The following is a 13,727-nucleotide window of genomic DNA, read 5'->3' on the forward strand; positions in this document are numbered from 1 at the left end:
TGGGGATCAATGCTAAGGAACCCAACACAACCATCCAAAAGATCTGTATATACCTATGTTTATAGCAGCACAAATTTTAAAATTATCTTTATTTACTTATTGGATAGAGTCAGGAAGAACTTGAGAGGAAAGGGGTCCTTGTGCATTGTAACGTGTGCACTCAACCACCCAGTCCCAGCAGCACAATTTGTAAAGCCAAAACCTGGAAGTAACCCAGGTGCCCAACAACAGATAAGTGTGTGAGGAAACTGTGATCTATATACACAATGGAATACTACTCAGCTACTAAAAATGGTGAATTCACCTTCTTCACCTCATCTTGGATGGAGCTTGAAGGAATCATGTTAACTGAGACAAATCACTTAAATCAGAAAGAGACGGAAGAGTGACCTCACTCATAGACAGAAGTGGAGAAAATAAGATCAGAAGGGAAAACACAAAGCAGAACTTGGACTGGAGTTGGTGCATTGTACCAAAAAGTAGAGTCCGGAGCAGGGAAGAGGGTTCAGGTCCTAGAACATGATGGCAGAGGAGGATCTAGGTGGGGGATCAGAGTGCTATGTGGAAAACTGAGAAATGTTACACATTTACCAGCTACTGTGTTTTAGTATTGACTGTAAACCATTAATCCCCACGATAAAGGGGGGGGGGGAAGCAAGTAAAGAACAAAAATAAATGGACAAAAATCTAGCCACTGTGCCAAAAAAGTTTGCCCTTTGACAGCTGATCGTGATCAGCATTTTTTTTTCTTCCTTTTTTAATGTTCATGTAGCATAGGAAATCTAATCTGAAAGCCAAGTTTAACTAACCACAGTTTAGGGGTATGGATCAACTTGCCAATGCCCATGTCCAGCAGAGAAGCAGTTACCGAAGCCAGAACTCCTACCTTCTGCACCCCCAAAATAATTCTTTAATTTTTAAATTTTTTTCCCCAAAATAATTCTAACCCATACTCCCACTAGGGGAGAAGTAATAGGAGAAAGAGCATAAGAGGGCTCTGAACTCCAGCTCCATCAGGACCTGGAGAGAGAAGAGGGAAGAGAGGGACATTCAGATGTAGTAATAGAGTTATGTGTGGCTTGGAAAGGAAGAGAAGATGGGACCTTGGGGGGGGGGGGAAGAGGGGAGTCGGGCAGTAGTGTAGTTTTAAGCACAGGTAGCAAAGTGCAAGGACCAGCGGAAGGATCCCAGTTCCAGCTCCCAGCTCCCCACCTGCAGGGGAGTCGCTTCACAGGTGGTGAAGCAGGTCTGCAGGTGTCTATCTTTCTCTCCCCCTCTCTGTCTTCCCCTCCTCTCTCCATTTCTCTCTGTCCTATCCAACAACAATGACAATAATAACTACAACAATAAAAAAGCAAGGGCAACAAAAGGGAATAAATAAATATATATACACAAAATATTTTTTTTTTAAGTAAGAGAGAGCAATTATATACAAGTATAGACAGACAGTTGTAGAAATAATAGTTAACCCATGTCTGCAATCTCAGGAGAACTGCTGTAGCTTCCAGTAGAAGACTGGGAATTCAGAACTCTGGTGGTGGGAGTGGTGTGGAGTTAAACCTCTGTTGACATGTAATTTTGTAAATCAGTATTAAATCATTAATAAAAATAATAAATGAAATTTAAAATAAAAAAAGCTAATCACAACTTTAGAGAAGAAAATTGTGAACTCTGCAGTTCTGGCAGTTATAGACATTGACTCATTCCCATCTTAAATTATGTGGTAAACCAGTTGTCCTCAGTTTTGCCTCTCAAGGAGGATTTGACTAGTGCTATGCATTTCAGTTTGCTTTCCAAATCAAGGAAGAGCTTTCTGTTCAACCACTGTTGTCATTTAAAATCATAGAGTTCAGATATATATATTATTTATTTATTTATAAAAAGAAAACATTGACAAAAATCATAGGATAAGAGGGGTAAAACTCCACATACTTCCCACCATCAGAACTCCAATCCCATCCCCTCCCCTGACAGCTTTCCTATTCTTTAACCCTCTGGGAGCATGGACCCAGGGTCATTGTGGGATGCAGAAGGCGGAAGGTCTGGCTCCTGTCATTGCTTCCTCGAAATTACCAGGTTGATCCATACTCCCAGCCTGTCGCTCTCCCTAGTGGAGTGGGGATCTGGGGAATCAGAGCTCCAGGACACATTGGTGGGGTTGTCTGTCCAGGAAGGTCTGGTTGGCATCATCGTAGCATCTGAAACCTGGTGGCTGAAAAGAGAGTTAACATATAGAACCAAATTGTTGAATAATCATGAATCTAAAGGCTGTAATAGCACAGATGAAGAGTTTGGGGAGGGGTCCTCTGTTTTGTAGATAGCTAAGAGGCCTATTTTAGTTCTATTCCAAAGGGCCTGTGAGTATACTAATTTTTTTTTTTCCTCCTGAGCCTGAAACCTGGCATGCAGGTGATCCAAGTTATTGTCTGGGGAGATGGTGTCGTAGCTGGGAAAAGGACCAGAAAGCTGGATCAGGGGAGAGAGTATGGGAAATTTTTCCCAAATATGGGAAAGCATAGAGTTCTAAGAAGTTAAATGTGACTAGAGAAGTGTCAATGGTATTTTGTAGTCTGCTGTGCAGATGTCCCCTCAGACTAGTGTCAGTTCCCGTGAGAGTTGGGACATTCTCGGAGTGCCTGTTCTGCCATGTTGTCCCCTCAGGCTAGTGCCAGTTCCCACAAGAGTTAATATGATATTCTCTCTCGAAGTGCCCTTCCCAACCAATCCTGTCCTGGCTTGTCACTCCCAGTTTTTGCCCTATAAAGCCCTTTTTTTTTTTCCGCCCCTCTCTCTCTTGCCTGCTCTCTTGTCCGCTCTCATGCCTGGTTTTTACCTCAGTGGTTAGACGCAGAAAAGGGTGTTGTGTGAGGCAGACATTTGGGCTAGCCCCAAGTGGCCCAAACCACTGCGCTCTCACCCAACTCTGAGGTGTCCACGCAAATAAAGAATTGTGTTCCCTCTCCACTCCAGATCTCCTGTCTCTCTCTCCTCCGTGTCGCAGCACTACACCTGGCGCCTGAACAGGGACATGAACCCTGCAGCACGACAGTAATCAACAAGAAGTCATTAGAATTTTTTTTTTTTTTTACCAGCTTAGCTCTGGCTTATGGTGGTGTGAGGAATTGAACCTGGGACTTGAGAGCCTCAGGCATGAAAGTCTCTTTGCATAACCATTATGCTACACCCCCACCCTAGAAAAATTTTTTTTTCTTTTTCCTCCAGTGTTATCACTGGGGCTTGGTTCTGGCACTACAAAGCCACTGCTCCTGACAGTCATTCTTTCCATTTTATTGTATAAGACAGAGAGAAATTGAGAGAGGAGAAGAGAGAGGGAGAGAGGAAGATAGAAACCTATAGACCTGCTTCACTGCCTGTGAAGTGACCCCCTTGCAGGTGGGAAGCCAGGGGTTTGAACTGTGATCCTTGCAGGGGTCGTTGCGCTTAGTACTACGTGCACTTTATCTGGTGCAGCACTGCCTGAACCCCAAGTCATTAGAAATTCTTAAAAATACATATTAACTTTCTCATACAGTCTGGGAAATAGTACTTCAAATGTAATTTTCACACAGGATTCTTAAAAAGCAAAATAAAAATTCTTCATGGTTATTTCCCCTATAAACAACAGCTTCGAGATTCAGTGACTATATCAGAAACAGCCTGCCAAATCTGAGGGCTCACAGATAGATACATGAAACTTCTGTTGACAGCACAAACAAGTGGATGCAGGCCTGCTTCATTTTCCAGCTTTGCTCTGGAGTTTCAAATGCAGCACCCTCCTTGCTAGAGGAGAACTGTCACTTGCATTGTTGAACTAATGCTTATGGATACAAGGTAACTTTGAAGAAAACCTTTGAGAACAAACCTGGAGACCAAATAAATTATACAACTGTAGTATTTGCTTCTGCCGGTGATCTAGGTGAAAGTTCACACTTTTCATGAAACCTCAAAGACACATACAAGACCCGGACCTCCAGTCTACAGATGATAAATCATTGGCACAACTCTCTTTTTGGAAGGCAGCTGGAGGAGAGTTTAATCTTCATTGTACAACCCTACACAGGTTTTTTTTCCACGTGTATTTTTTATGACTTTGTATTCTTTTTATTTATTTATTTATTATATTTTATTTTCCCTTTTGTTGCCCTTGTCATTATTGTTGTAGTTATTATTGTTGTTATTGATGCCGTCGTTGTTGGATAGGACAGAGAGAAATGGAGAGAGGAGGGGTAGACAGAGTGGGAGAGAAAGACAGACACCTGTGGACCTACTTCACCACTTATGAAGGGACTCCCCTGCAGGTGGGGAGCCGGGGGCTCAAACCAGGATCTTTATGCCGGTCCTTGCACTTTGCGCGTGTGCGCTTAACCTGCTGCACTACTGCCCGATTCCCTATTTATTTATTTTTATTATTAGCTAGAGATGGAGAGAAATTGAGAGGGGAGTGGGAAAAAGACAGAGAGATACCTACAGCCCTTCTTCACCACTTGTGAAGTTTTCCCCCTGCAGATGGAGACCAGGGGCTTGAACCTGGGTCCTTGAGCACTGTAATAGGAGTGCTTAATCAGGTAGGCCGCCATCTAGTCCCCCACGTGTATTCTTTTTATTTATTTATTTTTGTTTATTGGATAGAGATAGCCAGAAGTCAAGAGGAAAGGGGGAAACAGAGAGGGAAACAGACAGAGAGACACCTGCAGCACTGCTTCACCACTTGCAAAGTTTTCCCCTGCAGGTGGGGACTGGGGGCTCACACCCAGGTCCTTGAACATTTCAACATGCATGCTCAACCAGGTGTGCCACTACCTGCCCCCCCCATGTGTATTCTTAAAGTTCATTTGAAATGCTTTTGCTTTCAGTAGAACCTTTCCTAGCCATATACCTCTATACTCAAAATCCCTATCTAACATCCAACAAACATCTAGCTGTAGTTTTCAGTGGACTGAATTTTTTTTAGGAGGTTGCTTGCATTAACGTTCTTTGTACTTTTTAGTTGTGTGTATAAGTGCATGTGAAAAAAAGAAAGACTCATGTATCACTGACCTTTTTTTTTATGGTGACAGGCATCAAACCCAAAGTCTCACATATGCAAGACTCTGCCTGTGTTCCTTCCTAAGCCCTGGACTGGTACTCAGTACTTTTGTGGGTATTGGGGGAAAATGGTTTCAAGTCTGACTCTGGGGGGCCTGGTGGTAGCACATCGGTGAGTACCTAACACAAAGACCCGTAAAAGGAATCTGGTGGGAGTTGGGCAGTAGTGCAGCGAGTTAAGCGCATGTGGCACAAAGAGCAAGGACCGGCGTCAGGATCCAGGTTAAAGCACCTGGCTCCCCACCTGCAGGGGAGTTGCTTTACAAGCAGCGAAGCAGATCTGCTGGTGTCTGTCTTTCTCTCCCCTTCTCTGTCTTCCCCTCCTCTCTTCATTTCTCTCTGTCCTAACAACAATGACATCAATAACAATAACTACAATAACAATAAAAAGACAACAAAGACAACAAAAGGGAAAATAAATAATTAAAATCTAAAAAAAAAAAAAAAGAAACCTGTTTGAGCCCCCCAGCTTTCCACCTGCAGGAGGTCACTTCACAAGCGGTGAAGCAGGTCTGCAAGTATCTCTCTTTCTCTCTCCCTCTCTGTCTTCCCCTCCTCTCTCCATTTCTCTCTGTCCTATCCAATAAAATGGGGGGGGGGAATGTCTTCCAGAAGCCAGCTCCATTGATTACCCTGGAGGCAAAAAAAGAAAGTCTGACTCTGCAGAAATATAAATTCATACATATCTGAGTTTCAGAATCATTTAACAGTAAAACCTGTATTCTTTTCTTTCTTTTCCACCTAGGAAAATCTACAGCTCCCAGTGACAAAGTTTTTTTTATTATTATTATTTTTATTATGATAGAGAAGACAACAAATAAGACCAATGAGGGAGAGAGAGAGGAACACCTGCAGCCTACTCCAACATCAGTGAGGTTTCCTGCCTGCAGGTAGGGGCCAGGGGCTTGAACCAGGGACCCCTCTGTGGGACCCTATAGGACCTTGCCCTCAGTGTGGATCAACAATGGTAGGGAACGGTCCATTCTCTGAAGGGAGGCTGGACAAAATACTCTAACTACTACTGGAGGAAGATGGGTCCTGAAATGAGTGCAACTTGGAATTTTCCTAGCCATGACCACAGAATGGGAGCTCCTCGCATGGTAACTTTCACACTTCCATTCTTGTGCCACTGTGCAGCTTCCGAAATGGACACTTGAATACTATGCTCATGTTAAGGGGTATTAAATCATGACTATATCCTGGTTTATAAAATAGTTATTGCTTCATGGACTTTTGTATTTCAGTTTTCAAGGAATTAGTCTCTATTATAATAAGTTTCAGAATATAAAAAAGTCAACTTTTGGAGACCAGTAGGAGGGGCCCAAATCACAGCGATCTAGCCTCCAATACAAAATCTCTAATTTTCTGTTGAGTATAAAATTTAGTTTAGGAAAATAATCTTCTCCACAGCATATAGACAGAGATATATTATTTTTCCTTACCAGAGCACTTCTTCTTCTAGCGTTTGCCCTTCTTCCGTAGCCAGTCAACAGCGTCAGGTTGAAAGCTGTCAGGAGCTGCTTGTTGCTGGCTTTGAAAGTGACTGGGATCCATGTGGATTCAGTCGGCTAGGAAGGATCGTCAGTTTCCCCAATGAATGGGTACTCACGGGATGCACCACGAGAAGGTCGATCCAATGCACTGATCAGCTCGAGCTCCAGATAGACGAGAAGGAAAAATAAAATTTAAGAAGATGATACTAGGGATTGAACCAGGAACCTCAGAGCCTCAGGCAACAAGCTTTTTGCGTAACTATCATGCCATCTCCCCAGTCTCTATTTAGAATACATTTAAATAATGCTCAAATAATTTTCTGCCTTTTCTTATCCACTCCTCTCCCGTTATTAGATACACTTTCTACAATTCCTCCCTCCCAAATAATGAAGCAGTAGGAACTCACAGAGCAGGGCAAAACACCTGTGTTCACAGGAATTCTGAGTAAGATTTAGGAAGTGATTCTGAGTGGGTACTCTTGAGGATCAAATAAAGTGAAGTCATCGCCACAGATCTGAGCATCCTGGTAACAGGGTTTTCCATCTGACAGCAGGATGCCAGCATTCTGGCCTCAAAGAGGGGCATTATTGGCAAAGTAACAAAATTCACACCAGGAGTTAGTTACTGGATTGGGCAGGTCTCCAGCAACCGCCTCGCTCAGCCCCACAGCAGCCCTTGAAGAAAAACCTGAGTTGCCACCCCATCACCTGGGGCCCTACTCAGGGACCCTTGGAGTTCCCACACACATGATGGGCCTAGACGGGTTCCCACACAGACATGATGGGCCTAGTAGACCTCTCTCCATGGTCACTGGTCATCTCCACCAGGAACAATACAATGGACCCCTCTGTGGGCCCCTATAGGATCTTGCCCTCTGTATGGATCAACAATGGTAGGGAATGTTCCATTCTCTGAAGGGAGGTTGGACAAAATACTGTAACTACTACTTGAGGAAGATGGGTCCTGAAATGAGTGCAGCCTGGAATGTTCCTAGCCGTGACCACAGAATGTGAGCTCAGACCTACAGGGATGCAGAGATTGCACAGGCTCCTGTGCTGAATATGAGCCCCAGATCAAATCAATGGGGTTTACAGTCAACAATATTTATATACTTTTCCCATATTTGGAAGCTACTCTCTTCCCTAATCCAGCTTTCTAGTCCTTTTTCCAACTATGACACCATCTCCCTAGACAATACCTTGGGTCCACCTGCATGTTAGCTGTCAGATGTAGGCAAAAACTAGTAGTCATGGGCCCCTTGGAATAGACCTAAAACAGACCTACTAGCTTTTCCCAAAATGGAGACTTCAAACTTCATCTGCAATATTCTTGCCTTTAGGTTCATGATTAGTCAACAATTTGTTCTGCTTTATCTCTTAACTCTTTTTCAGCCACTAGGTTCCAGATGCTACCATGATGCCAGCCTGACTCCTCTGGACAGACAACCCCACCAATGTGTCCTGGAGCCCCGCTTCCCTAGAGCCCCACCCCACTAGGGAAAGAGAGAGACAGACTGGGAGTATGGATCCACCTGCCAACACCCATGTTCAGCTGAGAAGCAATTACAGAAGTCAGACCTTCCACCATCTGCATCCCACAATGACCCTGGGTCCATACTCCCAGGTGGATAAAGAATAGGAAAGTTATCAGGGGATGGGATGGGATATGGAGTTCTGGTGGTGGGAATTGTATGGAATTATAACCCTCTTATCCTATGATCTTGTCAGTACTTCCATTTTATAAATTTAAAAAAAAAAGGAAGCAAGAAGGAAGGAAGGAAGGAAGGAAGGAAGGAAGGAAGAAAGAGAGAAAGAAAGAAAGAAAGAAAGAAAGAAAGAAAGAAAGAAAGAAAGAAAGAAAGAAAGACCTGAGTCTTGGCTACTTACTTTGTTTCCCTGTCACATTCTGAGATGCTGGGGTTAGACTTTCAACACAGCATTTTCCTGGAGGTTGGACAAAGTTAAATTCATAATGACAAACAAATATAATGTTGATGCTAATGAGACAATAAAGTCAAAAAGTAGTTTAAAAAAGAAGGAAAGAAGGAAAGAAGGAAGGAAAGAAGGAAGGAAGGAAGGAAGGAAGGAAGGAAGGAAGGAAGGAAGGAAGGAGGGAGGGAAAGAAGGAAGAAAGAAAGGAAGGCAGGCAGGCAGGCAGGCAGGCAAGCAGGCAGGCAGGCAGGCAGGCAGGCAGGCAGGCAGGCAAGCAAGCAGGCAGGCAGGCAGGCAGGCAAGCAGGCAGGCAAGCAGGCCTGAGTCATTAGAGACATGAAATCTCCAGCCCCAGCCAGGTAGCCCTTCTGGTTCCCTTAGTTCATTTGTTTGTTTTACTAAATGTTAGAGATTGTATCTGAAAGAATGTTTGCAACTTTGTCCTCGGGTGAAGTCAGATTTCTGGTTACAGGTGTGCTCACTGCTTGAAGCAATTTCTTCCTTCAAACCCAGTGTATATTCTCCAGGGAACGATGGGAGTGTATGCTGACGGCTATAAGCATTGGTGGTAATATTGAGAGCTCTAAGAAATGTTTTTCTAGCGTTAGTGCTTAACTTTTGAAGACAATTCTTCTGGAACTAGTGGGTGTGTGTATGTGTAAGACATAAAGGATCTTTTAAATGTCTTCCTCACTAAGTTGTGCACAGTCTTTTCTTATCAGTTGATGACCCAATTCCAAAGGGCTGTGATTATCGAGTCAGCAGACCTGTGACTGAGTTCCAGAGATCCGCTGTACAACATAATGTCTATAGTTAATTTTAACTTTCTGCACTGAAGCATTTGTTGAGAGGTTAACGTTCACACACACACAAAAGGGACACCGGGACTTTTGGAGGTGATGGGTATTGTTTGTAATTTGGGTTATAGTAATGGGGACAAGAGGGTATGCATATATCCCAAACCACCAAACAGCATATATATTAATTAAGTGCGGCTTTTTTTTTTCAGGAATTTTAAATTTTATTTGGGAAAATTGAGAACATTCACATGTTGGAACACAGAGAGAAGAAGTAAGACAGGGAGAGAGAGAGAGGCCAAATCACTACTTACATGATGATCTGATCAGAGAGCCAGCCACGCCCACAGTTCTCACTTTTTTTTTTTTTAACCAGAGCACTGCTCAGCTCTGACTTATGGTGGTGAAGGGGACTGAACCTGGGATTTTGGAGCCTCAGGCATGAGTCTGTGTGCATTAACCATTATGCTATCTAACCCCTGCCCCTCACTTTTAACACCAAGCCCCGCCTTCACCTTTCTAAGCCACACCTGTCACCACTCCCATTTTCTGGGTACTCCCCTCCAGGTACTTCCTGTCCCTCAAAATTTCCCCCACTAGGAGTATGGACCCAAAATTCTTTTTGGAATGCTGAAGGGATGGAGTTTCAAGCTTCTGTAACTGCTTCCTGCTGACCTGTGGGCGGTTGCCTGTCTGACCCATACTCCTAGACAGACCTGTTCTGTCCCTAATATTTCCCTAGCAGGGTAAGGCTCTGGAGAGATGAGGTTTCTGGACACTTTACCATGTGGTCATCTGTTCAGGGAGGTCAGGGTGGGGTCATGACAGCATCTGGGACTTGATAGATGATGATTTGAACAGAAAAGAGAACCTTGGCTTCCTTTATATGCCCATTGTACCTCCACAGAGCTGGGTTGAGTGAGGAGAGTCAAACCACCCTCTCTCAGAAACCTCTCAGTTGCCAGCTAAGGAATCAACATACCGTCTTTTTTAAAAGATTTGTTACTTGTTTATTTATAAGAAATGATAGGAGAGAGACAAAGAACTAGACATCACTCTGGTACATGTGCTGCCGGGAATTGAACTCGGGACCTCATGCCTGAGAGTCCAATGCCCTATCCAGTGCGCCACCTCCCAGACCACTCCACTTGTTTCTTTAACCTGTGAGAGTTCTCAGGCCCATTCAGTGACAGTTCAGAGGACTGCGACTCAGTTACAGTTAGAGGATTTCACTTTTTTTTTTTTATTTTTCAGGAGAATGCTTCAGACAACCATTTACACTTAATACCTTTCGACAGATTTCACTTGACATTACTAAGACCGAGCTTCATATCCCCATGAACACTGGAATATGGTTTTAGCCTGCGGTCAAGCAGACTTCCTGAAACATCTCTAAAAGGTTTTCTGTGCCTGATGATTGTTCACTAGGTCTGGTCTCCCTTAGAATTCAGTTCCTCATTCCAACGGAACACTCAGCCTTTGCAATTTGAAAGTCCATCCCCACTACCAGCCCCAAGATTGCAGAAATCTTCCACAATCAAAGCACCACTTCCTCTGGATTCCCCCCTTTCTGTCCCGTTTTCTCTACAGAAGTCTGTTATCTATGTTACCAGACTCAGCCTTACAGTTAATGAACTTCTCCTTGCATTTTCATAGCCTAACAGGTTTGATTTTTTACAAGCTGGTCCTATAGAACAGTTCCCTTGTGAAAACTATGCCTATAATCTTTGCCAGAAGTGGAATTGTGGTTCCTGGCTAAAGAATTTGATCCAAATGATTAGTTCTACCCACATGGTGAATGATTAAAAAGGCAAGGATTGCAAAAGTCAACCTTTTGTATAGTTATTAGTTGCTACTCACACTAAAATACAGAGAAATGCCCATAAGCCTATGGACAACTAATTTATGGCAGAAGACCTAGCACATTAAATGGAGATGAGTGTCTTGAATAAATGGTGCTGGGAAGTTTTGGGTTGAAATGTACAAAAGAATGAAACAAAATCCCTACATAACACTTTGTACAAACATCTACTACAAATGGATCAAAGTCTTGGATATAAAACCAGAAACTGTCAAATACATGGAAGAAAACATTGGCAGGACACTTCGCAAGATTTGCCTTGGAAACATCTTCAAATGCTCAAGTGTGACAAGGAAAACAAAAGGCAGTGGTCTGAGAGGTGGCATAATGGATAAAGCATTGGATTCTCAGGTATGAGGTCCCGAGTTCAATCCCCAGCAGCACATGTATCAGAGTGATGTCTGGTTCTTTCCCTCTCTCCTCCTATCTTTCTCACTAATAAATTAATTTTTAAAAAGAAAGAAAGAAAAGAAAAGAAAAGCGGGAATAAACCAACGGAATTAGATGAGTCTGAAAACTTCTGCGCAAAAACCATCACCAAAACCAAAAGATAGTTTATTGAATGAAATTTTTATACTATATACATCAAAATAAGGGCTTATAACCAAACTATACAAAGAGCTCACAAAATTCAGCAGTAACAACAAAACTGCATAAAAATGGGATGAGTTGGGGGCCAGGCGGTAGCACACCTGGGTAAGCACACACACTACAGTGTGCAAGGACCCAGGTTCAAGCCCCTGGTCCCTACCTGAAGGGGGAAAGCTTCTCAAGTGGTAAAACAGGGTTACAGGGGAAAGAACCATTCTACATTATGGATAGGAGCATAGATTGATTTAACCCCTGTGGAAAACAGTCTGAGGACACCTCAGAATATTAGAAATAAACCCATCCTACCATGGGTAATTCTTTTTGTGGGGATCTTTTCAAAGAACATAAAAATAACTATCTGCTGAGACCTGTATACTCCTATGTTCATGGCAGCACTGTTTATGATAGCTCGACGTTGGAAGCAACTCAGATACTCAGTCACAGATGCGCGGTTAATAAAGTCACGGTGCACTGGTTGATCACACGTTACAAAGCACAAGGATCTGAGTTCCAGACCCTACTTTCCACCTTCAGGGAGAAAGCTTCGCAATAGGTAACGCAGTGTTGCAGGTGTCTCTCTTGTCTCTCTCCTTCCCCATCACTCCCCTCTCAATTTCTGGCTGTTTCTATCCAATAAACAAGTACAGATAAAAAAATGTTTTAAATGAAAATTATGATGCACACACACACACACACACACACACACACAATGGATTACTACTCAGTTGTAAAAAAATATGAAGTGTCCTTTGCAACATCTTGGCTGGAATTTGAAAGAATCATGCTCAGTATGATAAGCCTGGATGGCCTCACTCATAGGTAGAATTAAGAATCAAAGAAAGTTCAAACAGTGAAACAGACTGACTCTAGTCTTGTAGCAGATCCAAAGACTTGGTAGGAATAGAATGACGGAGTTAACAGAATGGCTGGAACTCACTACATGATCGTTGAGGAAGACAGACTGATGGAAGTAATATTCAGACACCAATCACTGAGAGATTAGAAAATTGTAGTGAAAAAAAGAGAGAGAGGTAGATAAGAAATCGTAGTCATCTGACAGCTATGGTCTCTTAAATCATTACTTCCCTTAAAAAAACAGCACATTAAAAAAAAAAACACTAGGGAGTTGGGCAGTAGCACAGTGGGTTAAGCGCACAAGGACCCGCGTAAGGATCACGGTTCGAGCCCCTGGCTCCCCACCTGCAGGGGAGTCACTTCACAAGCAGCAGGTCTGCAGGCATCTATCTTTCTCTCCTCTCTCTCTGTCTTCCCCTTCTCTCTACATTTCTCTCTGTCCTACACAACAATGACACCAAGAACACCAAGAACAACAATAATAATCACAGCTATAAAACAACAAGGGCAACAAAAAGGAATAAATAAATAAATGTTTTAAAAAAACTAGAAAAATAACAAGTGGGAACAGAATACAGGTAAAGGGAGTTGGGCTGTAGCGCAGCAGGTTCAGCGCACGTGGAGCAAAGTGCAAGGGCTGACGTAATGCTCTGGGTTCGAGCCCCCGGCTCCCCACCTGCAGGAAGGAGGTCACTTCATAAGTGGTGAAGCAGGTCTGCAGGTGTCTGTCTTTCTCTCCTCTTCTCTGTCTTCCCCTCCTGTCTCCATTTCTATCTGTCCTATCCAATAACAACAGCTATGCCAACAATAACAACTACAACAAGCACAACAACAAGGGCAACAAAATGGGAAAAAATAGCCTCCAGGAGCAGTGGATTCATAGTGCAGGCACCTAGCCCCAGGAATAACCCTAGAGGCAAAAAAAAAAAAAAAAAAGAATACAGGTAAAGACATATTTAGGTAATAACATTGTTTGTCCATAAGTTAAATAGTGAAATATAAAACTGAATTCCAACAATTTGTTACTTTCTTTACCAGCTGCTAAAGTTCAGTTACTAACAGGGTTCTTTGAAAATAACGAAAAAACACGTTTATTTCACTAAGCACTAACTG

The 13,727-nt window shown here is 43.0% G+C and overlaps 1 protein-coding gene across 1 annotated transcript in view; it reads left to right on the forward strand.

The window, feature by feature from the left end:
* Positions 1 to 11,285: 11,285 nt before the first annotated feature.
* LOC132536285 (myosin heavy chain IB-like) overlaps positions 11,286 to 13,727 on the forward strand; it is a 70,517-nt gene continuing 68,075 nt past the window's right edge. The window contains exon 1 of the mRNA XM_060183911.1: positions 11,286 to 11,451. Within this exon, the coding sequence (XP_060039894.1) occupies positions 11,286 to 11,451 (166 nt within the window). The remainder of the gene's footprint in view (positions 11,452 to 13,727) is intronic.

Source organism: Erinaceus europaeus, unplaced genomic scaffold, assembly GCF_950295315.1.
Source record: "Erinaceus europaeus unplaced genomic scaffold, mEriEur2.1 scaffold_326, whole genome shotgun sequence".
Lineage (NCBI taxonomy): Eukaryota > Metazoa > Chordata > Mammalia > Eulipotyphla > Erinaceidae > Erinaceus > Erinaceus europaeus.